The sequence below is a fragment of the Littorina saxatilis genome, linkage group LG7 (assembly GCF_037325665.1).
Source record: "Littorina saxatilis isolate snail1 linkage group LG7, US_GU_Lsax_2.0, whole genome shotgun sequence".
Taxonomy (NCBI): Eukaryota; Metazoa; Mollusca; class Gastropoda; order Littorinimorpha; family Littorinidae; genus Littorina; species Littorina saxatilis.
In genome coordinates, this window is record NC_090251.1 from 2,874,228 (window position 1) to 2,900,176 (window position 25,949).

Sequence of the window (25,949 nt, forward strand, 5' to 3'; positions counted from 1 at the left end):
AAAGGACTCAAATCAGGCTAATCAAATATATCATATTTAATATAATACACATCAATGAATAAGTTATGTGAGCTAATGTAATGACAATCTTTTATTTTGTACGTGAATGTGTTCTCTTTTTTTTACACAACTCCGACATTCAGTTTTGCTTTCATTTTCAATTAAAACTATTTAAGAATAGTATAAAATAGCGTAAGTCAAGTAATACATGTCCCCAAATGTAATACAACATTATAGATATAAATTTCACCTTTGTAATAATCTGTAGAAATAGGGTAATGTTCACGCATGTATGATAAAAATAAATATACTCATAGTATCAAACAAAATAGGAACTGAGCTGTATCATGCCATTTTCTATGATGGAAAGATGGCGGAAGAGGACCCCGAGATTGAGGAGCCAGGCTCGCCTGACTCTCCCGAGAAACCCAAGAGTCCTCTGCACCTCATGCTGACCAGTATTGCTGACCAAAGAAAGAAATTTTTCTTCGGAGAATCAGACTCAGGTTGGCACAAATGCATTTGTTCTAAAGTGTGGTTCTGTTTACGTGACGTTGTCTGCTAGCTCATGTGACTTGTTGGTAAACATAGCCCCCACCCCCACACACACTTTCAGGTCGCAGTTCACCCCATCCCCGTCATGTACGATCAGGCTGAATTGGGAGGTTGGTGTTCTGACAATATAATATGGAGATAGTTTTTCCGGAGGCATTCCAATTCCAAATGCTGTCTTTCACTGTTCAGATTTCTATGAACTGAATGAATGAATCATATTCAGAATAATAATGAAGCCTGAAGACCATGAGTTAACGTAGGGTGCAACAGCAAGTTCATACCTGGCCATTCCTTGTGAAGGGATGACAACTGAGTCTCTCTTGTGCGGTGGTGCTTCTGCAGTAAGGCAGAGTATAGTAAGAGGACAGTCAATAATAATAATAATAATGCAAACTTTTATAGCGCTATTCTAGAAAAATGACTACTCTTAGCGCTTTACAATACATACATCGACCAAGCATTCTATACACGCACAGGCAAAGAAACCGACCAAACATAACCAACAAACTATACATGCACAGGCAAAGAAAACGACCAATCAATATGAAGCTTATATAGCGCGTATTCCGTGGGTACAGTTCTAAGCGCTTGTCGAAGAGTTGTCAACACAGGACTAACAAAGAAACTAACATCTACAGACGGACACGAACCCTATCACACACTAGCAAACCCTGATAAACATACAACAAACAACTGTTTAACAACAATGTACACATCAATAGCTAGGTCCAAACAAAATAAGGCCACAAAAAAAAAGGTCTGTTTACGGTAACATAGGCCAAAACAATAGGGTCGGTAGGTCGGGATTTTTTTTTAATTTTTTTTTAATTTTTCTCCCAAAAAACATATTTGTACGTTATTTTGCAAAAAAAACAAAAGGTTTTTTTTTTCTTTTTTTTTTCCCCAAATGCCAAAAAAAAGTCTAGGGTCGCGCAAACAAAATAGGGTCGGTCGGGTTACCGTAAACAGACTATTTGGGGGGGGGGGGCCTAAACACAAAGAAAACACCTCTCACAGAGCACAGCACAAGAATGTCTTTTGGGGCACAACACATCACGTCGAACATGAAAGTCGCAGCCAGCTACGGGAAGAACTGAGTCTTCAACCTACTCTTGAATGCGTCAAGAGAGGGGCTCTGGCAAAGCTCAAGCGGGCAGGGAGTTCCAGACGGAGGGAAATGCACGCTGACCAGCAGATGCGAGTTTCGAGCGAGGGATGTTGTCACAAACTCTGCCCAAGTCCAGCCATGAATTATTTGTAATTCGTGCATGAGTTGGGTTTCGTGCGGTTTTGGCTCAGATGGGTGCCTATACAGTGACTCGGTGTGTGTCCGTGGCTATGGACAGCCAATCGCGGGAGTGTATTCACGCACGTGGGGTTGCGTGATGCGTGAACGAGTCACAGGCTCGAAGGTCACTGCTGTGTAAAACTGTGAAGAGAACGGATGGTTGATGTGAATGCTCTATCCGGCCGACCGGCGTGTTGATGTTTTATTCGACCCCGGAGACAAGTTGTGTTCCAGCTGTCTTGGTGTGGCTTCAAGGGTTCTACGGGTGGTCAGTCCTCGAACGGCAAGGTGTGTTGAAATTCTGTAGTTTTTCTCTCCTTCCGTGCTCAGGGTCAAAATTTGTTGGTTCGGTAGTGTGTGTGTATGAGAGAGTTTTAGTTTTTTAGTTTCCTGGGTTGGTGTCATTTTATGTGTAGGGTGTCGGGGGTAGAAAGGGGAGAGGGAAAATGGGAAACAAGGGAAAGGGGGTGGACAGTTTTTCAGTGTGCAAGAAGTAGGAAGGACGAGAGAGGGAATCTAAATTTGAAGATAAATGGAGTCCCCTTGGCACAAAGGACCTGTGCTGAAATGGCTCAAGCACAAGAAGTGGGGAGAGCGAGTAGGCTGGTGGAGAGAAGAAAAGAGGTGTCAGCAGTTGCTGCGAGTGAACTCATGTGTGGGAAGGATTTATTTTTATGGAGGGTGTATTTAAGGTAGAGAGCGTTAATTCCAGAGAATAGTCGTGTAGTAGTTGTTAGTGCGGAAATTTGGAGACGAGGTACGGGAGGTTTTAAACGGGAGTTCACTGTCAAGACAGAAGACGGGGGGTTGGTTGTAAATATGTGACGTCATCACGGTTAGAGAAAGAGGAAAGAACGAGGTGCCACTATGTAATATGACTTAAATTCATAAGGGGTAAGAGAAGTGGCGTTGTTTGTGAAGGGGCTGCTTGTAAATGGTTGGGTCAAATAATGAAATAGGAATTGTTGATTATGGGGGCAGCCATGTTGTATTGACTTTGTGAAATGGGAGTTGTAAATACTTTGTACATTTATATTGATGATGGTGTCTTTACAATTGTATAAAAGTAAAGACTATAATTAGGTATTTAAGGGAGTGAAAATTGTAAGAATTATTACATAATTGGTCATGTTGGGACTCTGGTATTTTGATAATGATGTTGTGGTTAAAGTTAAATGGTAACTTTGACGAGATGGCCAGGGTGGTTAATTAAGTAGTTAATTATGGTAATTAATGAGTAATTAAGTATTGTTGGAGGAACAAGTAGTTATACTTGGCTTTGTTCCTACAACAGCGTTCAAGCATAGAAGCGTGGCTGTGGGCGAGTCCAAGCCAGGAGAGACGAACGACACAGGGAACAGCATGAGTTTCCGGGTGCAAGAAGCTTCCGGCTCTATACCCGGGAGGAAGGCGTGTTGTTGGTGGAGTGTTTGACCACCGGTGTGTCGCAAGTGTGAGCTGTGGAGGTGAGGTGGCCCACCGTCAGTGGGTAAAGTGGTGGAAGGTGCTGGCATGCTATTGCCACGAGCAATCTGTGCACAAGAATATATTATGGCATCTGTGTGCCTCGAGTTATGCAGCTGTGGCTTCACTAAGCATTGTGACCTATAAGTGAATTTAAACATATTAAAGACATAAAGATTGTGCAAGTGTTAGAAGAAACCAGGTAGAAATTGATTATTAATTAAATATTAGGTTAGAAATTGGGTACCAGGCCTGGTTATTACATTTCAACGGGACTAATCTGGAGTGTCTTTGTTTTTTTCTTTGAGCAACGTTGATTTTGTGGATCGGCGAGATGTGAACTGGACTTGGTTGTGAAACGTCATGATCATTACGCACGAAGAGAAAAGTATGTAGTGATATGGTAATTTGTTGTTATGAAGTAAGGTTGTTACGTGGTGAATTAATGTGAATGTGTTATTGATGAATTAATGTTCGTACCATTTATTGTGTTGAAATAAGTGGAAGATTCAACGGGACTAATCTGGAGTGTCTTTATTTTTTTTATGTTTTGTTTTGAGCGACGTTGATTTTTGTGGATCGGCGAGATGTGAACTGGACTTGGTTGTGAAACGTCATGATCATTACGCGCGAAGAGAAAATTATGTAGTGATATTGTAATTTGTTGCTATGAAGTAAGGTTGTTACATTGTGGATTAATTTGAGTGTGTTAGTGATGACTTAATGTTCGTACCATTTATTGTGTTGAAATAAGTGGAAGATAATTGAGAGTCTTGTTATTTAAAGTTAAGTTAATTAGTATTATTGGTGGCTGGGCCTACTGGTTTCATGTGTAGCTGCGTTTGGCGTTGATCGTATGCATCAAGGTTGAAGGCAGTGTAGCAATAAACGTAGGTAGTCCCTATCACGAGGTATTAGTGTAAATGTAAGTGAGAAATAATAGTTAGTTAATAAATAACGGGGTTAATTGATTACTGTAGGTGAAGATAAGCGGATTTTGAGTTGAGATAGATTTATAAAGAGACTTCTTGATTTTTCGGGATCAGGGAATTAAGGTGATAGGTGGTAATATTTAGGGATATTTACAGTTCTTTTAGTATCAAGTTATAAATTCTCATAGCCAGTTTGTTTTGTTAAACTTTAAGATAATTCTTCCTTCTTCATCTATCTTTGATTTTGAGCGATTGTGATTGGATGTGAATGTGAATGCGAGGTGGTCGTGTGTGTAAATAATAAACTTTGGTTTGAATGTTGCCTGGTTGTGGAGTCAGTGATTAGAGTAAGAGTGGTTGACTGTGTCTGAGTGTTTTGTACGTTAAAAGGTATTCCTATACCTCTCCCAAAACTTAGGGGAGTTACAATGGTGGCAGCGGTGGGATAGGAGTTTCATTTCGGGGATTAGGAAGGGTTTAGATAGCATCGGGAAGTAAGGGCCGTGACTCGTGTGAATCAGTTGTGAAAGGGTATGAATGAGGACTAGCGTGGGCGGTTGGCGGGCGACTTAAAGGCTTTAAGCCTGGGTGGCTATTTTGACCCGGTAGAGGAAGGAGAGAGAACGAGTGAGTTTGCGCACACCTGGGGTCCGAACTGATCACTCGGATCTCACTCTACCAAGGTTGTCAGCTAGCTGTTTGGGTAAGTTCTATTGTGGTTGTGCTTTGTATTATTCTGTCCGTGTTTGTTGTGGGCGATCAATTTTGGAATTGGGGTCAAGGTGAGGTTGGTTTGTCAAGGAGATGTCGAATTTAGATCGGGATGAGCGTCAGTTGAGGCGGGCGGCTAGGATGGAGGAGAAGGTTCCAGCGACGTCTGCGTATGCATCCCTGGTGGTGACCCCTCCTCGGTTTACTGTACCAAGTGGCGGTGCGACGTTGTTGGCTACGGGTGGTACGCCGGGTGCGATTTCTACGCCGAGGACGGAGAGGTCTTTGGTGACGCCAGGATTGTTGGGGCAGAGGTCTGTTGGGGCGCAGCGTTTGGCGATGGGGTACGGTGATGGCCAAGCTATAAGGGGAGTGTCGCCGATCATGGCCCAAGGTTCTAATGGAGTTGACGATGAGTCGGTAGACATGGAGTTAGCACGGTTCCGTAGTCAGGGTGAAAGCTTGGGTTTGCAAGGGGCGACGTTGGCCCAGTTTGTGATGGCCCAAGTGCGCAGGGAGGCGGCCATAGTCGAGGAGAGAGTGGTGCAGGCGAAGTTGCGGAAGGAAGAGCGGCGACAACGCAAAGAGGAACGAGAACTTCAGGAGAAGAAAGAAGAAGCCCGACGTAAAGAGGAACGAGAACTTCAGGAGAAGAAAGAAGAAGCCCGACGCAAGGAAGAAGAAGCCCGACGTAAAGAGGAACGAGAACTTCAGGAGAAGAAAGAAGAAGCCCGACGCAAGGAAGAAGAAGCCCGACGTAAAGAGGAACGAGAATTTCAGGAGAAGAAAGAAGAAGCCCGACGCAAGGAAGAAGCGGCCCAAAGGAGAGAGGAACGGGAGTTCCAAGAAAGGAAAGAAGAAGCCCGACGTAAAGAGGAACGAGAACTCCAAGAAAGGAAAGAAGAAGCACGACGCCAGGAGGAAGAAGCCCGGCGCAGAAATGAGGAAGAGCGACGCCAGGAGGAGCGGCGCATACGGGAAGAGGAACTGCAAGCAAGTGAGGCGAGGTGGAAAGAGGAGTTAGCTCTGCGCACAGGGGGAACTGAGAGAGACCCGAGTTTCGACAAATACCGGGTAAAGATGTCCTTCTGTGATGACTCTGTCAACATTGACGACTACCTCCTCCACTTCGAGCGAACAGCGACAACACACAGGTGGAGCAGGGCGACATGGGCAGGTCGATTAGCAGACCAATTGAAGGGTCGCGCAGAGAGAGCATATCTACGGATGACTCCCGAGGATGCCAGCGACTACGATATGCTCAAGGTTGCGCTGTTAGAAGAGTTCCATCATACTCCAGAACACTACCGTCGGGAATTCAGAAACATCACAAAGCAAGGGGACGAGAACTTTGTACAGTTTAGTCGTCGGCTGCAGACCATGTTGGATCAATGGATCGCGATGTCACAATGTGCGGGAGACTATGACCGGCTGTATGACCTGATCCTGAGAGAACAGTTGATGTCAAATTTCCGGGGTGAGCTGTTCCAGTACGTCAGCGATAAAAAGCCAGATACAGCCAAGGAAGCGGCGATGTTAGCGTTCACTCACTTGGAATCAAAACGGGACGCCAGATTGTTCAACGCAAAACGTAACATCGGGGGCCAAATGGACGAGGAGGAAAAGAAAAAGGAGAAGACTACAAGCAACGGGGGTACCAAGACCGGAGGGGGATCGGAGGAACAGCCAGAGCAGTCAGAGGGCCAAGTGAGGCCAGTAGAGGGCAGCAGGAACAAAAAGACGAACTGGAATCGAGAATACAACAGTCGAGTGATATGTCACCGGTGCAATAAGACGGGACACATTGCCAGGGAGTGTACTGCGAACGCCTGCATGACGACCGAGCAAGATGACCAGACGAAATCTTCCGAGCCGTCAGAGCCGTTGTGCAAAGACTGCGAGAAAATTCCATTTCGGCCGATGGGAAGGTGCAAAGTCAACGGGAGAGACGCAATCAGTCTACGTGATTCAGGGGCAGACAAGACCATGGTAAAGGCTGCATTTGTTAGGCCTGAAGATTACACCAACGGGACAGTGCACGTAGAGTTTGCCGACTTAGACTGCACAAAGACGTACCCCTTAGCATGGGTTGACGTAGAATCGCCGTACATCTGTGAGAGGATTCTTGCCATTGTGAACGACAACATCAGGCCTGACATTTTCCTGGGAAACCTGGCCCAGCTTACGAGCGGAGACTGGGTGGAAATATCGATGTATCCCAGACGGGCGTTGTGTGCGGCAGTGACAACCAGAGCACAGGCTGAAGCGGGTACACGGCCGGTGAAACCGGTGGTGGTGGTGCAGATTGAAGGGCTGCAAGTGACTCCGGATCAGCTGAAAGTCTTGCAACAGGAAGATGAAACACTAGTGCGCGCAAAACGACTGGCGAAGGAAGGGAAACAGATACAAGCAGGAAAGGGCATGGTGGAGTTCAAGATGTCTCGTGGGATACTAAAGAGGGTTTATCGGGAGAAGAAATTGGAGTGTTCACAAATATGCGTTCCCAGATCCTTGAGGAAAGGACTACTCAAGTTCGCCCACGACACACCCATGGCAGGACATCTGGGAACCAAGAAGACCCGCGAACGTCTATGGGCAGATTTTTATTGGCCAGGCCTGTGCGAAGACGTGCGACGATACTGTCAGTCCTGCGACCGATGCCAAAAAGTCACGCCGAAGGGACGAGTTGCCAAAGTGCCGCTTGGGCAAATGCCTCTGCCCAATGCTCCATTTGAGAAGGTGGCGGTGGATTTGGTGGGGCCGATCAAGCCGGCAGCTGACAGTGGGGCGAGATTCATCCTGGTGATGGTGGACTATGCGACGCGCTACCCCGAGGCTGTGGCACTTAAGTCCATCGAGGCAGAGAAGGTGGCTGAAGCGCTGTGGACAATGTGGACGAGGTTGGGGATACCCAAGGAGGTCCTGTCGGACCAGGGTGGACAGTTCACCGGGGCCGTCATGCGAGAAGTTCACCGGTTGCTCGCCGTCAAGGGACGAACCACTACGCCGTACCATGCGCAATGCAACGGCTTGGTTGAAAGGTTTAATGGCACATTGAAAGCCATGATCAAGAAATTGTGTGTGGAGGACCCTAAGACATGGGATCGGTTTATCCCAGGTGTCTTGTTCGCATACAGGGAGGTTCCGCAGGAAAGTACTGGGTTCTCCCCATTTGAGTTGCTGTACGGCCGTACGGTGAGGGGACCCATGGCCATCTTGAGGGATCTCTGGACAAAAGAAGGAGAAGACGGGAAGGAAGCGCAGACTGCGTCCGAGTACGTGTTGAACCTCCGGGACCGAATAGAGGAAACATGCAAAATTGCTAGGGAACATCTGGGTGAGGAAGCAGTGCGCCAGAAGAAGCACTACGACCGAGGGGCCAAACGCCGAACCTTCGAGGCTGGAGATCGCGCTCTTCTACTCCTGCCTCTCAAGAAAAACAAGTTGGAGATGGCTTGGCGAGGACCCTACGTCGTGGAGGAAAGAGTGGGCGAGTGTGACTACCGCATCAGGATAGGGCCCAAGCAGAAATTGTTCCACGCCAACATGCTGAAGAAGTATGTGGAGCGGCCGGCAGCAATAGCAACGGTGTGTGTGGTGGATGAAGGGGAAGAGTGGGAAACAGTGCAGTCATCTCACGAAGACATTCCGTTGATACCCCTGACGTCAGAGGAAACGATCGAGGATGTGCACTTGGATCCAGAGACGCCAGAACTGCATATAGGGATCAAGGAAATCCTCAAGGACAACAAGGATGTCATCACTGATCTGCCACGGAGGACTTCGCTGGCAGAGTGTAGCATGCGGTTGGCGCATGACGAACCAGTTAGGGTCCGTCAGTTCCCCTTGCCATTCACGACGCGGGACATTATCGCCAAAGAAGTCGACGCGATGTTGAAGATGGGGGTCATTGAACCGTCGGTGTCCCCATACAGCTCTCCAATCGTGATCGTGGAGAAGAAAGACGGAAAAAAGAGGTTCTGCTCCGACTACCGCCGTTTGAACAAGATAGTGGAGTTTGACGCCGAACCTATGCCAAACATGGAGGCCATGTTCGCCAAGCTCAGCAAGGCGAAATATCTATCCAAGATAGATCTGGCAAAGGGATACTGGCAGATCCCTATGGCGGCAGAAGACAAGCCCAAGACCGCATTCACAACACCGCAGGGGTGTTACCAGTGGACGGTGATGCCGTTTGGGTTGAAGACGTCAGGAGCCATCTTTTCAAGGATGATGAGGAGTCTGTTGAGCCCTCTCGACATGATCGAGATCGACAATTTCATTGACGACATATTGGTGGCAACTGAAACCGTGGAGCGTCATTTGGAGTGTCTCAGAGCTTTATTCCAGCGGCTGCAGGAAGCATCGTTGTCAGCTCGACCATCCAAGTGTTACTTGGGGTTTAAACGCCTGGAGTACCTGGGACACATGGTGGGAAATGGAATGATTCAACCCGAGGAAGGGAAGATGGACAAGATAGCGAAGATGCCCAGGCCAACAACAAAGCGGCAGATCCGATCCTTCCTAGGACTAGCCGGATTCTACCGTCGATTTGTGCCGGGTTTTGCTGACATTGCACTTCCGCTGACAGACGCAACCAAGAAGTCACAGCCCAACAAGGTCATATGGACGAAGCCTATGCAGGTGGCCCTTGATACGCTGAAAGTGAAGTTATCCACAGAGCCGGTGTGCAAGCTGCCGGATTTCTCCGTGCCTTTCACTCTTCGCACAGATGCATCCGGTGTTGGGTTGGGGGCGATGCTACTCCAAGACCAGGGGAACGGGATGCAGATGGTGGCCTGTGCGAGCAAAAAGTTGCTGCCAGCAGAGCGTAACTACAGTACCATCGAGCGCGAGTGCTTGGCGGTGGTGTGGGGGGTGCGGAAGTTTGGCCCGTACCTCTACGGAAAACCTTTCTGCATTCAGTCCGACCACAAACCCTTAGAGTACCTGGAGGGGTTGAAGGCGACTAACAAGAGGTTGATGCGGTGGGCGTTGGCTCTGCAACCCTACATGTATACCATCCAGGCGATTCCTGGAAGAGACAACGTGGGGGCCGACTTGCTCAGTCGCTCGGAAGAGTAACCAGATGTGGGAAGCATTGAACCATCAAAATGGACTGATTTTGGTGGGCTGGATCATTTTTTGCAAGTCCATGGATGTCAGTAGAGTTGGGTAGTGTTTTAGTTCAGTGGGAGTTGTGGTTGGATTACACGTTTTAGGATTCCTGGCATTGGTCAGAGGTGTGTGATTTTTGGTTCAATACAGGGTGTTTTGTACTTGGGTGGGGGGTTTGTCACAAACTCTGCCCAAGTCCAGCCATGAATTATTTGTAATTCGTGCATGAGTTGGGTTTCGTGCGGTTTTGGCTCAGATGGGTGCCTATACAGTGACTCGGTGTGTGTCCGTGGCTATGGACAGCCAATCGCGGGAGTGTATTCACGCACGTGGGGTTGCGTGATGCGTGAACGAGTCACAGGCTCGAAGGTCACTGCTGTGTAAAACTGTGAAGAGAACGGATGGTTGATGTGAATGCTCTATCCGGCCGACCGGCGTGTTGATGTTTTATTCGACCCCGGAGACAAGTTGTGTTCCAGCTGTCTTGGTGTGGCTTCAAGGGTTCTACGGGTGGTCAGTCCTCGAACGGCAAGGTGTGTTGAAATTCTGTAGTTTTTCTCTCCTTCCGTGCTCAGGGTCAAAATTTGTTGGTTCGGTAGTGTGTGTGTATGAGAGAGTTTTAGTTTTTTAGTTTCCTGGGTTGGTGTCATTTTATGTGTAGGGTGTCGGGGGTAGAAAGGGGAGAGGGAAAATGGGAAACAAGGGAAAGGGGGTGGACAGTTTTTCAGTGTGCAAGAAGTAGGAAGGACGAGAGAGGGAATCTAAATTTGAAGATAAATGGAGTCCCCTTGGCACAAAGGACCTGTGCTGAAATGGCTCAAGCACAAGAAGTGGGGAGAGCGAGTAGGCTGGTGGAGAGAAGAAAAGAGGTGTCAGCAGTTGCTGCGAGTGAACTCATGTGTGGGAAGGATTTATTTTTATGGAGGGTGTATTTAAGGTAGAGAGCGTTAATTCCAGAGAATAGTCGTGTAGTAGTTGTTAGTGCGGAAATTTGGAGACGAGGTACGGGAGGTTTTAAACGGGAGTTCACTGTCAAGACAGAAGACGGGGGGTTGGTTGTAAATATGTGACGTCATCACGGTTAGAGAAAGAGGAAAGAACGAGGTGCCACTATGTAATATGACTTAAATTCATAAGGGGTAAGAGAAGTGGCGTTGTTTGTGAAGGGGCTGCTTGTAAATGGTTGGGTCAAATAATGAAATAGGAATTGTTGATTATGGGGGCAGCCATGTTGTATTGACTTTGTGAAATGGGAGTTGTAAATACTTTGTACATTTATATTGATGATGGTGTCTTTACAATTGTATAAAAGTAAAGACTATAATTAGGTATTTAAGGGAGTGAAAATTGTAAGAATTATTACATAATTGGTCATGTTGGGACTCTGGTATTTTGATAATGATGTTGTGGTTAAAGTTAAATGGTAACTTTGACGAGATGGCCAGGGTGGTTAATTAAGTAGTTAATTATGGTAATTAATGAGTAATTAAGTATTGTTGGAGGAACAAGTAGTTATACTTGGCTTTGTTCCTACAACAGCGTTCAAGCATAGAAGCGTGGCTGTGGGCGAGTCCAAGCCAGGAGAGACGAACGACACAGGGAACAGCATGAGTTTCCGGGTGCAAGAAGCTTCCGGCTCTATACCCGGGAGGAAGGCGTGTTGTTGGTGGAGTGTTTGACCACCGGTGTGTCGCAAGTGTGAGCTGTGGAGGTGAGGTGGCCCACCGTCAGTGGGTAAAGTGGTGGAAGGTGCTGGCATGCTATTGCCACGAGCAATCTGTGCACAAGAATATATTATGGCATCTGTGTGCCTCGAGTTATGCAGCTGTGGCTTCACTAAGCATTGTGACCTATAAGTGAATTTAAACATATTAAAGACATAAAGATTGTGCAAGTGTTAGAAGAAACCAGGTAGAAATTGATTATTAATTAAATATTAGGTTAGAAATTGGGTACCAGGCCTGGTTATTACATTTCAACGGGACTAATCTGGAGTGTCTTTGTTTTTTTCTTTGAGCAACGTTGATTTTGTGGATCGGCGAGATGTGAACTGGACTTGGTTGTGAAACGTCATGATCATTACGCACGAAGAGAAAAGTATGTAGTGATATGGTAATTTGTTGTTATGAAGTAAGGTTGTTACGTGGTGAATTAATGTGAATGTGTTATTGATGAATTAATGTTCGTACCATTTATTGTGTTGAAATAAGTGGAAGATTCAACGGGACTAATCTGGAGTGTCTTTATTTTTTTTATGTTTTGTTTTGAGCGACGTTGATTTTTGTGGATCGGCGAGATGTGAACTGGACTTGGTTGTGAAACGTCATGATCATTACGCGCGAAGAGAAAATTATGTAGTGATATTGTAATTTGTTGCTATGAAGTAAGGTTGTTACATTGTGGATTAATTTGAGTGTGTTAGTGATGACTTAATGTTCGTACCATTTATTGTGTTGAAATAAGTGGAAGATAATTGAGAGTCTTGTTATTTAAAGTTAAGTTAATTAGTATTATTGGTGGCTGGGCCTACTGGTTTCATGTGTAGCTGCGTTTGGCGTTGATCGTATGCATCAAGGTTGAAGGCAGTGTAGCAATAAACGTAGGTAGTCCCTATCACGAGGTATTAGTGTAAATGTAAGTGAGAAATAATAGTTAGTTAATAAATAACGGGGTTAATTGATTACTGTAGGTGAAGATAAGCGGATTTTGAGTTGAGATAGATTTATAAAGAGACTTCTTGATTTTTCGGGATCAGGGAATTAAGGTGATAGGTGGTAATATTTAGGGATATTTACAGTTCTTTTAGTATCAAGTTATAAATTCTCATAGCCAGTTTGTTTTGTTAAACTTTAAGATAATTCTTCCTTCTTCATCCATCTTTGATTTTGAGCGATTGTGATTGGATGTGAATGTGAATGCGAGGTGGTCGTGTGTGTAAATAATAAACTTTGGTTTGAATGTTGCCTGGTTGTGGAGTCAGTGATTAGAGTAAGAGTGGTTGACTGTGTCTGAGTGTTTTGTACGTTAAAAGGTATTCCTATACCTCTCCCAAAACTTAGGGGAGTTACAGATGTGAAGGCGGAGTGGGTCAGCAGCAGAACGAAGGGGACGGTCGGAGGGCTGGGTGTACAGGTCCAGGGAGGATTGAAGGTACTCGGGAGCAGAGTCGTTAAGACACTTGTAGACGAGAGTGGACAGTTTGTAGGAGATTCGGGTGTTGACAGGCAGCCCGTGCAAGGAGCGAAGTAGAGGGGTGATGTGGTCTCGCTTCGTCTTCCTCAACGTCAGCCTGGCAGCAGCATTCTGGACTCGTTGTAGGCCATGAATGGATGAGGCGGGGAGGCCAGCCAGAAGGGAGTTGCAGTAGTCCAGACGACTGAAGATGAGGGAGACAACCAGCTTGACACAGGCATCGTGGGTGAGGTAGCAACGGATGGAGGCGATGCGTCGTAGGTGGAAAAAGCAGGTCTTGATGATGAAGGAGATGTGTGTCTGCATGGAGAGAGTGGAGTCGAGAAAGACGCCAAGGCTCTTGACAGCAGGGAAGAATGGAACAGTCGCGTCATCCAGCTGGAGGTCGGTCACAGTGAGGGAAGCAATCTTCTGTCAAGGGGACTAGACAGTGTACCCATATCACATTATCAGGTGTCCTCTCCAGTAACCATCCTTCATATGACACCGACAAATAGTGTGGTACATGTAGCTACTAAGTTAGAGAAAGAGAAAAATGTTATGCAGACCTTTTGATGTGTGTGCATGTTTGAGTCTGAGAGGGAGAGAGCAGGTACTACTACTAGCTCACAACCCTCCACTATAAACTCCCTCCAGCTTGATTAGGGTAAATAAGGTCTAGATCAAGCTGTGCCGGTCAGGGTTTTCCCCGGGGACCGCTACTGCAGCTGCGGATTCGTCTAGACTGATACCTGAAAATAAGCCCCAACTTGTGTGTGTGTGTGTGTGTGTGTGTGTGTGTGTGTCCTAGCTGGTTCTTGACCTTTATCCCTAAAGTGGCAATAATGGTCCTTGTGGACTTCTACCAACTGGAAGAAAAAGAGAGAACTCGAACTCGAACTCGAAAACTTTATTACCGAGGGATGATAGCATTAGGTCCATATGGTCCTTTCTTACAGCTAGTCCCTACTATGATACACACATGAAACAAAGAACACATTGAAGAATAAAAAATAAAAAATAAATCACACACAAAAAATCAAATAAAACAAAATTATGTACGGAAAAGTATAACAAAGTAAAAATAGAGAAAAAAAAATTCAAAAGTGTGCTTGTTAATGGAAGCATACTATACACTTTCTCTTTCACACATCCTCACACACATTCGCACAAACTGTACACCGACTTAGTCGTTAGAGAGGTGCTTTCGGAGCTGTCTTTTAAAAGAAGATAATGACAGACATGACTTGATATTTACAGGTAGTGAATTCCAAAGGAACGCACCAGAATAAGAAAAACTCGTTTTAAACAAATCGATGCGGGGCCTTGACAAGGCAAGATTATTTCGAGTGTTTGAATAATATGACGGAGATGATTTGAAGAGTTGTATAAGATATGTTGGGGCGTCCTTATAGACGACTTTATACATAAATGAACATTTATTATACAAAAGTTGCTTTTTTAAGCTTAACATCCCAATACTTTTCATCTTTTCCTTTGTAGAAAGAGATGGACTGGGCAGAACTAGTTTAGCAGCTCTACGCTGGAGCGAGTTCAGCTTCTTCAAGTGAACTTCACTACACCCGTCCCATACTATGGAAGCATAATCAATATGGGGTTTTATGTGGGCATTGTAAAATAGTTTTCTTGTGTCTAGATTAATAATGCTTTGTAACTTTGACAAAAGAAACAGGTTTTTAGCAATTTTTTTGCAGGTTCCATTGATGTGAGTCTGCCATTTGAGATTATTATCAACAGTAAGTCCCAGTAAACGGTGCTCAGCTACTTGCTCAATGGAGTGCTCATTTAGGGACAGACTCAGAGTCATTTCTGAAAGTTGATGTTTTTGGCGAGTGCTGATTATCATAGACTTTGTTTTATCTGGATTAATAAGCATACGATTTGCAGAACACCACTCAGAAACATCGTTTAGGCTCTGTTGTAATTTGTCTTGAATTTGTGCAGGGCTTTTCCCTGTTGCATGTAAGGTAGTATCATCTGCTAACATATGACACTCAACAGATTCAGACTGTAGGTACAAGGGCAAATCATTTATATACATGCAAAATAATACAGGTCCCAAAACAGACCCCTGTGGCACTCCACATTTCACAGTGCCCTGAGAAGAGTACGTATCGTGTACGTATACAGATTGAACCCTCTCTCTAAGATAAGAGTTAAAAAAAGCGACAGTGCTAGAACTTTTCAAATAACATTTTAATTTCTGTAGAAGGATCTCATGATCCACGAGGTCAAAAGCTTTTTTTAGGTCCAAGAAAACATCACCAGAAATGTCTAACCTATTAATGGATGAGTACCATGAATCAGTTAATCTGGCAAGGGCAGTGTTACATGAATGTTGAGAGCGAAAACCAGATTGAAGTTGATGCAAGAGATTGTGGTCCTCCAAATAAGTAACCAGATGTTTTTGAACATGCCTTTCAAGAGGCTTAGATAACACAGATAACAAAGATATAGGTCTAAAATCATTTAAGTCTTGAGAACCTTTTTTCTTTGGCAAAGGTATGACTTTCGCTTTTTTAAATTCTTTTGGAAAAACATTGTGTTGAATACATAAATTATAAACATAAGTCAGAGACTCTACTATATAAGGAGTAGACAATTTTAATAATTTATTACTTATTTCATCAAGTCCGGAAGATTTTTTATTTTCTAACCTTGCTATGTACTGGCCAACTTCATGGATGGCCATTATCGGAATAACAAACGCATCCGTGTTTCCTAATTTTTCATCACAGAACATCTGCAAGCGTTCACAACAGGAATGTGGTTCTGTACCTGGAGATTTTGAGTGAGAATCTACCAGTGATTCAGCAACGGACAAAAAATAATCGTTAAAGTCGTTGGCCTTTATATTCTGAGGAATACTACTATTTTTTGAGGAGTTGCCTTTTAAAAACGTGTTCAGGGCGCGCCAGACTTTTGAAACATCTTTGCTGTTACCCACAAGTTTATCAAAATATGATCGCTTCGCGTTTCTCACAAGATTCTTTACTCTGTTACGCGCTTTTTTATAATCTTCAAATAATTTGTTTGTCTTTAACTGGTCGCGATACGCCATTGCTTCGATGATATCAATGGTTAACCAGGGAGGAAGTTTAGGATGTCTTACTCGTTTCCGCCTCACAGGTGCATGTCGATTTACCACATCGATAAAGAGGGAATACCAGGCTTCAAGTGCCTCGTTAGGATCGGTATAATCAAGCACAGAAGCAAACGGTGTACAATTCAAATCATTAAAGAAGAAACCCTGATTAAAATGTTTAAACGACCTGTATGAAATATATGTGTGACCTTTTGATTCTGCCTTGGGTAACTTCATCAATTTGGAACAGCTTACAGGACTATGATCACTTACACTAAGGTCGGATACACAGGCACCTAAGACTGTGTCCGGATTATTCGTATAAATATGATCGAGCAATGTAGATGTCGTTGAAGTTACCCTTGTGGGTGACTTTACAAGCTGTTTAAGCCCAAATAACTGAGTAGTTGATTCCCAGCTGGGATGGGACTTTAACATGTCTATGTTAAAATCGCCAAGTAGCATAACGTCAGCCTTGTGTTTGCTCTTATTATAAACATTGTCTAACATTTGTACAAAATGATCATACCACTCAAAATTTGCCGCAGGATTTCTGTAAAGAAAACACACGAAATGAGGGGCCATTGATTTACTGGGTTTGAGTTCTAACCAAATGCATTCTACTGCGCTGGGTTCTAGGTCTATGCGTCTACGCGTAATGTGTTTAATTGAGTCATGAGTATATACCGCGATTCCAGTCTGCCCTTGGATTTCTGGGTCTCGCCTTTCAACACAATAATCAACAATCGCGATATCATTATCGGAAACTCTTGAATCTAATCTTGATTCAGTAATACCAAACAAATGATAATTCGGAGACGCTTTTTCAAGGAAGGCACATACATCAGGAACCTTATTATAGAGGTGATACACATTTAAATGACCAACACTGAGCATAATAAAACAAGGAATAAACACACACAATGATAACTAACACATACACAATAACTGTTACGAAAAAAGCAAAACAACAACTGTCACGAAAAAAGCAAAACGACAGTCAGTTCAAACTATAAACACAACCAACAAATTTATGCCGGTAGTCTTGCAACACAATATGGTAAAGTTTCACAATAGCGTCCCGCACCTCTGCGCTGACACTCGACTTGAATCAAACGAGTTCAGTCAGCCTGACACAAACACAACACCGTTCAGGCGAAGCGGGCAGATTACACGGATTACGTGGCAGTTACCACTCACACACGCTGGAGGGATAGTCTTCATTCACGCCCTCGCAGATTTCCACATGAAACTTAGACAGGTGTTCTCCGAATGTTAGTGAGGATCCGAGTCAACACAGCACCACTGTCACATTTCAATGTACCAAGAGCAGTACTTAACATGTAGATATCGACTGTCCGCTCAGTAACAATGGAAATTTTGTGTGTACGGTTCTGATACGGCTGAACACAGCCACTGTTTCTTATAACAAAAGAGTGAAAACCACAAGAACACTACACTGTGACTTTCCGAGCCACACAGTCTGTACAGCACAACACGGCGATACGAACAGGAACAAACAGAAATTAAATTGGGGGAATCAGTGAAAATTGTGCATAATGTGTAATCATATGAAAATGAGATGTCTTTCACACACACACACACACACACACACACACACACACACACACACACACGCACAAAGCACATTTACAGTTATGCAAGGTGACAAGCACAATGCCAACTTATTTTTTCTGTCTCCAGAACTAGAGTTTATGGGACATAACGTGGTTATAATTATGTTAAGGTGTGACACGCGCTATTTTACACTAGCGTGTGAAGATGGGTCACTGTAGCTAGAGAGAGAGAGAGAGAGAGAGAGAGAGAGAGAGAGAGAGAGAGAGAGAGAGAGAGAGAGAGAGAGAGAGAGAGAGAGAGAGAGAGAGAGAGAGAGAGAGAGAGAGAGAGAGAGAGAGAGAGAGAGAGAGCGCACTCTTGTCCTATTGATTAGTGCAAGGCAATGTGGCTTAAGTCAGGATGTTAAATATGGAGAGGAACGCTTAAAATTGAATCAATCAATAGCGCTGAATTGGCAAAATCTGCAAGTCACTCAGCTGCTCTAATCTTATTGGGAAAAGGTGAGTACTCTCCGTCTTCTTTATTCCAGGTCCTGCTCCGTCTCCCGTGTCAAGATTTAAATTTTGTTCCATGTTGTTTCTTTATTAATGCAGACCTTTTTCTGCAGGATTTGAGCTTGTGTCACAAGATGGCTGCGACTTTTGGAAGAACCTGTTCATGGCCTGCTTTGCGTCGGGTGGATCGTCACCGGATGACGACATGCTGTTCTACGTCAAGAGAAACCCAGAGGTCACCGACAAAGATGGAAAAATGAAGGTGAGCTATGGCCGAGTTTTCTGTTGTAGCTTTTGCTCCCTTAGGCATAAAATTAAATGGAGATTAAATCGCAGAGCGGCACTACTAGTTATTAGGAAATTAACTCATACACAAATTCCAAATCTGCACAGAAGGTATCCAGGATATAGAATACAGAATACAGAATCTTTAATTGCCCAAGGTTGGGAATTTGTGATGACATATTTGGTACAGTGGAACCCCCTTTTTAAGACCTCCACGAATCTTAGAAAATCAGGTCTTAAAAAGGAGGGAGTCTTAACAAGGAGGGAGTCTTAACAAGGAGGGAGTCTTAAAATGGGGGTAAATTTACAAAGGTTAAGATCAGAAAGTCTGAGAAAAGGGAGGGAGTCTTTTCACTTGAGGGTCTTTAAAGGGGGGTTCCGCTGTATGTGTGTAAGTGGAGGGATGGTCTTGACTTGTCCCATGAGCCTGGCCAGAGTTGAAGTGGTTAGCTGAATAGATGATACATTACAGGGGTGTAGCTTAACACCCGCACGACCGCTACATTACAGGGGTGTAGCTTAACACCCGCACGACCGCTACATTACAGGGGTGTAGCTTAACGACCGCTACATTACAGGGGTGTAGCTTAACACCCGCATGACCGCTACATTACAGGGGTGTAGCTTAACACCCGCACGACCGCTACATTACAGGGGTGTAGCTTAACACCTGCACGACCGCTACATTACAGGGGTGTAGCTTAACACCCGCACGACCGCCACATTACAGGGGTGTAGCTTAACACCCGCACGACATTACAGGGGTGTAGCTTAACACCCGCACGACCGCTACATTACAGGGGTGTAGCTTAACACTCGCACGACCGCCCAAGGTGGGTACAAATTGTCTTGCCCCCCCTTGCCGGTAGCCAAAAAAGTTAAGGTACACCCCTGCATGTATCTAGAAATGAGTGTCGGAGGTTTATGGCTTGATTTCACTGTCACTGTCATGTGGGTTTGTTTGCTCCAGTGTTTTCAAGGAGAAGCAACTCTTGCACAACTCATATAACCAGAGTTATGTTCAAACATTGTCTAGTGTTCCAGGGATTGGCTTGGGTTTTGTCCACTGAAGGTCCATTGACTGACTCAGCCATGAATCAATCAGTCATTTTGCAAACCAATCAGTCAAAAAAAACCACCTTTCCTTTCGCCACGGGACTGACGCAATTGTGCGTTACGGCAGTGAGGAGAAACTTCTGAAAGTTGTTTACGATGTAGAAATGAGAGAAAAATTCAATTCATTTCTTCATTTTCTTGTTTAATTTTCCAATGGTCTTACATGAAGAGGAACACAAGGTCTGAGAACACAATAACCATATTTATTTCAATTAAGTAAGGAAGGGGGAAAAAAGAAACAACAAGACAGCAGACAAAAATAAGACGAGCTGACTGACTGCTGCATGCCTATCAGTCAGTTGACGGATTGAGACCCATGTGTGTCGGTCTTTTCCGAATTTAACATGGCAAAAGACCGATGACCGACGCCCAAGCCAATCCCTGGTGTTCACACTGGAAGTTCTATGCCTTTACCACATATTGCCCAAAGCGTTAACGTTTGACCTGTTGCGTGTTGCAGCCGCTGATGGAGGTGTTTCGGCGAGGGTCCAAACACCTGCCTAAACTGGACGACCCCGTGGTGGACTGGGAGGAGACTGTCTACCTCAACATCATCATGCACCAGGTAGGTCAGTGCAATGCAGTGGAACCCCCCTTTGTTTGTGAAATGATTGACTATAACTCCCCGTAGTGAGGTGCTGTACAGTGGAACCCCCCTTTGTGTCTGAAATGATTGACTATAACTCCCCGTAGTGAGGTGCTGTACAGTGGAACCCCCCTTTGTGTCTGAAATGATTGACTATAACTCCCCGTAGTGAGGTGCTGTACAGTGAAACCCCCCTTTGTTTGTGAAATGATTGACTATAACTCCCCGTAGTGAGGTGCTGTACAGTGGAACCCCCTTTTGTTTGTGAAATGATTGGCTATAACTCCCCGTAGTGAGGTGCTGTACAGTGGAACCCCCCTTTGTGTCTGAAATGATTGACTATAACTCCCCGTAGTGAGGTGCTGTACAGTGGAACCCCCTTTGTGTCTGAAATGATTGACTATAACTCCCCGTAGTGAGGTGCTGTACAGTGGAACCCCCCTTTGTTTGTGAAATGATTGACTATAACTCCCCGTAGTGAGGTGCTGTACAGTGTAACCCCCCTTTGTTTGTGAAATGATTGACTATAACTCCCCGTAGTGAGGTGCTGTACAGTGAAACACCCCTTTTGTTTCTGAAATGATTGACTATAACTCCCCGTAGTGAGGGCCCGGTAGCTCAGTTGGTAGAGCACTGGACTTGTGATCGAAAGGTCGCGGGTTCGAATTCGGGCCGGGACGGACACGGGTCAACTTTATGTGCAGACCCAGAGACGCGGGAAGCCATGTCCCACCCCCGTGTCATCACAATGGCACGTAAAAGACCTTGGTCATTCTGCCATAAGTGCAGGTGGCTGAATACACCTAAACACGCAGACACCTGGGTAGCGCGACTCCGTTGCTGCTAGCTTTCCACTGGGAGGAAGCGACCCGAATTTCCCAGCGATGTAATGAAAATGAAATGAAAATGAAAAATGAAACCCCCCTTTGTTTGTGAAATGATTGACTGGCATGTGATGGTCGGTGTTTCAGTTTGACTACCACGTCACCTGTGCAGTGTGTACGAGAACCGGCGCCACAGAGCTACAAACACTGAAAAAGTGTACAAAGGTGAGGAAGTAAATTGTTTGAAAGTTTTACTCCTAGTTGAGTGAGGCTGCTGTTCCGTTACTTGGAGGGGGAGAGAGTTGATGATGTATGTCTCTGTGTGTAGACCTCCTGCTGTTCCGTTACTTGGAGGGGGAGAGAGTTGATGATGTATGTCTCTGTGTGTAGACCTCCTGCTGTTCCGTTACTTGGAGGGGGAGAGAGTTGATGATGTATGTCTCTGTGTGTAGACCTCCTGCTGTTCCGTTACTTGGAGGGGGAGAGAGTTGGTGATGTATGTCTCTGTGTGTAGACCTCCTGCTGTTCCGTTACTTGGAGGGGGAGAGAGTTGATGATGTATGTCTCTGTGTGTAGACCTCCTGCTGTTCCGTTACTTGGAGGGGGAGAGAGTTGATGATGTATGTCTCTGTGTGTAGACCTCCTGCTGTTCCGTTACTTGGAGGGGGAGAGAGTTGATGATGTATGTCTCTGTGTGTAGACCTCCTGCTGTTCCGTTACTTGGAGGGGGAGAGAGTTGATGATGTATGTCTCTGTGTGTAGACCTCCTGCTGTTCCGTTACTTGGAGGGGGAGAGAGTTGATGATGTATGTCTCTGTGTGTAGACCTCCTGCTGTGTGCCTGCATAGCTTTGACTGCGTTGCAACTTGTCCAAGTACTGGCCAATTTTATGGAACATTTCATTGAATAAATGTTTTTATTTGTTTCAATACAGCAGTCCCTCTCATGAACGGACACCCTTGGGACATAGCAAAACTGTCCGTACATTGCAGGTGTCCGGTCACGGGAGGGGTGACCACACCACCCCCTCCGCCATACACTCACACAGAGACACACAAACAACAGGATTGAGTCTATGCTAATCACTTCTTGTGGCTACTAAACAATAACAATAAACTCCTAATACTTCTTTAAACGTTCTGTAAAAATGATTTGTATGAAAAGTGTTGAAAAGAAGAGATAAAATAAATCCTCAAGGCAGTGAACACACTCACCATGCACTGACATACGAAAGCAGCCACACAAACACAGCACAGAGGAGGTGTGCAGATGCTTTGAAAGAATAAGCTTGAAAACCAGTTTGAAGAAATAGCAGCAGATAGAGCTGCATGTCATAGTCATGTAATTTATTTTCTTCTTGTCTGGCTTTATTGACTGCATGCCGATCATGTGGCATGGCAGTGACTTTTCACTCTTCAGTCGGAAATACACAGTACATAACACAGCTCCCACTCTCTCTCACTAATGCCTACCCCAAGCCGTGACAACTGATGCTTGGAAATTGTGTGGAAGAGTACACCTCTCTATTTCTCTCCAATGCTCTTCCTGCTGACATGTAGTGACACCGGACACCCCACAGAGTTTAGCCAGCTACCCCTCCACCCCCCCTCCCTCTCTCTCACTCCCTCCAGCCATGTACTGTTTGGGGCTGTGGCCAGAGAGGCCAGCTGCACTGTTCACTCAGAGCAAAACCAGTTGACTGTGTCGTAACTTTTGACAAAGCAAGACAACTGAAGGGTTCACAGATTAGGCAACCAACTCACTGGTCAAGGCTGAGGGGAAACAAGAGTATCTTGTCACTGAAAGAGGTTACACACAGACGCACGATGCTGAGAACTGTGGCCGTTTTTCACTCTCTTTCGCTCAGGACCTTCATCGACTGTACATGTGGTTTCTGTTGTTTACGTCCAACAGACAAGAATAAAGAGCACAGTGCAGTTTCATGTTGGCATCTTCGCATGTACTCCACTCCTGACCAAAACTCCCTTCCCCCCACCTCCCCCCCTCTCCTGATGGGTACACGTGCACTCAAGTTATCGGTGACTGTCATCACGCCATTGCGGCTGTGATCTTTGTACAAAGAGCCGGACTGCTCTGTTATCGACTTTGTTGTGGTGTACATTTGACGATGGTCTGTCCGTACATTGGAGGTATGACCTGCTGTTGGGACCGAAAATGAGTGTCCGCGTCCACGTTTTGCAGGTGTCCGTTTAAGGGGGGGCAAATATAGAAGGAAAACACTCCGTGCCGAGCAAATGTGTCCGTACATGTCAGGTGTCCGCTCACGCCGGGGGCCGTACATTGCAGGGACTGCTGTACAGGAGAAAAAACAGTCACATTTCTTTGTAAGGAAACGTTCTGTCATCAGAAAATCCTTGTTTAACATTTTTGAGTCACTTGAGAAAATGTGACTCTATGTAATCGGTCAGTGTTAGTCTGTCCGGCCGGCCGGCCGGCCGGCCGTAGACACCACCTTAACGTTGGACTTTTCTCGGAAACTATCAAAGCGATCGGGCTCATATTTTGTTTAGTCGTGACCTCCAATGACCTCTACACTTTAACGATGGTTTCGTTGACCTTTGACCTTTTTCAAGGTCACAGGTCAGCGTCAAAGGAAAAATTAGACATTTTATATCTTTGACAAAGTTCATCGGATGTGATTGAAACTTTGTAGGATTATTCTTTACATCAAAGTATTTACATCTGTAGCCTTTTACGAACGTTATCAGAAAAACAAGGGAGATAACTAGCCTTTTCTGTTCGGCAACACACAACTTAACGTTGGGCTTTTCTCGGAAACTATAAAAGTGACCGGGCTCAAATTTTATGTGAACGTGACTCATTGTGTTGTGAATAGCAATTTCTTCCTGTCCATCTGATGCCTCATATAATATTCAGAACTGCGAAAGTGACTCGATCGAGCGTTTGCTCTTCTTGTTTATAGAAAGTAGTTTTATGAGTTCATGAATAGTTTTACTTGGTTGATGATTGGGGGAAAAAAGAGGTCTAATTTCTAAATTGTTTACTTTTCAGCATTGTGTGGTTAGCTCTGTCTCATAGATGACACTGATCACAATAAACTTCTGGTTTGTATGGGTTGTGAAAGAGTAAAAACTCTTGCTTTTAGTGAGGCAAGTAATGTCACGTGTTTCAGACACACCCCTCGCTGGTGTCTGGCCTGCAATGTCACATGTTTCAGACACACCCCTTGCTGGTGTCTGGCCTGTAATGTCAGGGGGGAAAGTTTGACTCACATAGAGTAAGAGTATTGACTCTTTCACAACCCATACAGACTTGAATTATGTTGGACCATGTTCATTGGACCATGTTCATGTTGATAGGCCTGTGTTAGTGTGGGTGCTTGGGACTGACGCTAGGGTATGTTGTCATTTTGTATAGTGATTATGTTGTTAATTTTAGTGAAAGTATTTTAACTGATGTTGTTGAATTGTTTTATAGCTGCATATGTTGGGTGAGCTTGGCTGGAGTGGAAACCGTCATTTGAATAACAAATTCCCAAACTTGGGCAATAAAATATTGTGTATTGTGTATTGTGACCAAGATTGTTGTTGCAGAAAGTGTACGCCTCCCCCACCCACCGCGCCATGGACAACAAGGGGACCAGCGCTCCAGTCAGCTATCCCAACTTATACTTCCTCATCGACGCTTTTGAAGAGGTAAACTGCTCGTCTCTTCTTCTTCTTGAAATTTGTTCTTGTTCTTCTTCTTGTTCTTCTTGTTCTTCTCTTTCTTAATTTTTCTTTGTCTTAATTCTTCTTCTTTGTCTTCTATTTTAACAACAGTCTTCATTACCCACCCTGTAAATATGGGTGTAGATAGGCTTCACTGTGTTTGTCTGTCTGTCCATACTCAGATCTCTGATGTGTATTGGCTGATAGAGCTGTAATTTGGTGTGTAGCTTGGAAGTGGGGAATACAGAGTCGTAGCAAAAACCAAAAATGCTGAGGCGTGATTAACCATTCAGTCAATCAAATGCACTGAAATACGTCTGATTCACTCTGACCTTCCTTAGTAAGCATGATGACAGAGAGTACAACAAAGAGACAGACAGAGACTTACATTATAATGTAGCGCTCTATAGTTCACTTGTGTGATAAGTATGTTTTTTTGGTTTGATTCAGGGGATTTTTTTTAATGTGTCTGTGTTGTGTTTTTTACTTTAAAATGCTTGAAACTTTTATCGGGTTCTGTGGTATAACAAACCTGGGACTGGGAAGGTAAAGACAGCATAGTGTCTCTAGCTTTCACAGACGGGTTACATCTCTAGTTGACTGTTGTTATACATGTACCTTCAAAGATGAGTATGCATCAAGGTCGGGTTTTATTCTTGCAGGCGTTCGAGGACCTGGTTGTGCGCGACAGTGAGTTTGTGGCGGTTGAGCTGACGGCCTTCGACAAGAAAGGATCGTACGAGAGCGTCATCTTCCAGGGCTCCGTCAAGTACGAGGCGCTCAAACGAACTTACGACAACAGGGTGAGAAAATACTACTGCTGTGTGTCAACATAACAGAGCAGAACAATTTATTATTCTCTTTTTAAAAACAGAAATTTGCATTTCATGGTGATTGTTTGTTTGTTTGTTTAACGCCCAGCCGACCACGAAGGGCCATATCAGGGCGGTGCTGCTTTGACATATAACGTGCGCCACACACAAGACAGAAGTCGCAGCACAGGCTTCATGTCTCACCCAGTCACATTAT

At 44.8% G+C, this 25,949-nt stretch overlaps 1 protein-coding gene across 2 annotated transcripts in view; it reads left to right on the top strand.

The window, feature by feature from the left end:
- Window positions 1-366: 366 nt before the first annotated feature.
- Window positions 367-25,949, top strand: part of LOC138970469 (uncharacterized protein KIAA0930 homolog) — a 29,354-nt gene continuing 3,771 nt past the window's right edge. For both annotated transcript variants that reach the window (XM_070342928.1, XM_070342929.1), the window contains exons 1-6: window positions 367-506; window positions 18,531-18,679; window positions 20,279-20,383; window positions 21,376-21,453; window positions 24,804-24,905; window positions 25,583-25,723. In XM_070342928.1, coding sequence (XP_070199029.1) covers window positions 371-506; window positions 18,531-18,679; window positions 20,279-20,383; window positions 21,376-21,453; window positions 24,804-24,905; window positions 25,583-25,723 — 711 coding nt within the window. In that variant the 5' untranslated portion in view covers window positions 367-370. The remainder of the gene's footprint in view (window positions 507-18,530; window positions 18,680-20,278; window positions 20,384-21,375; window positions 21,454-24,803; window positions 24,906-25,582; window positions 25,724-25,949) is intronic.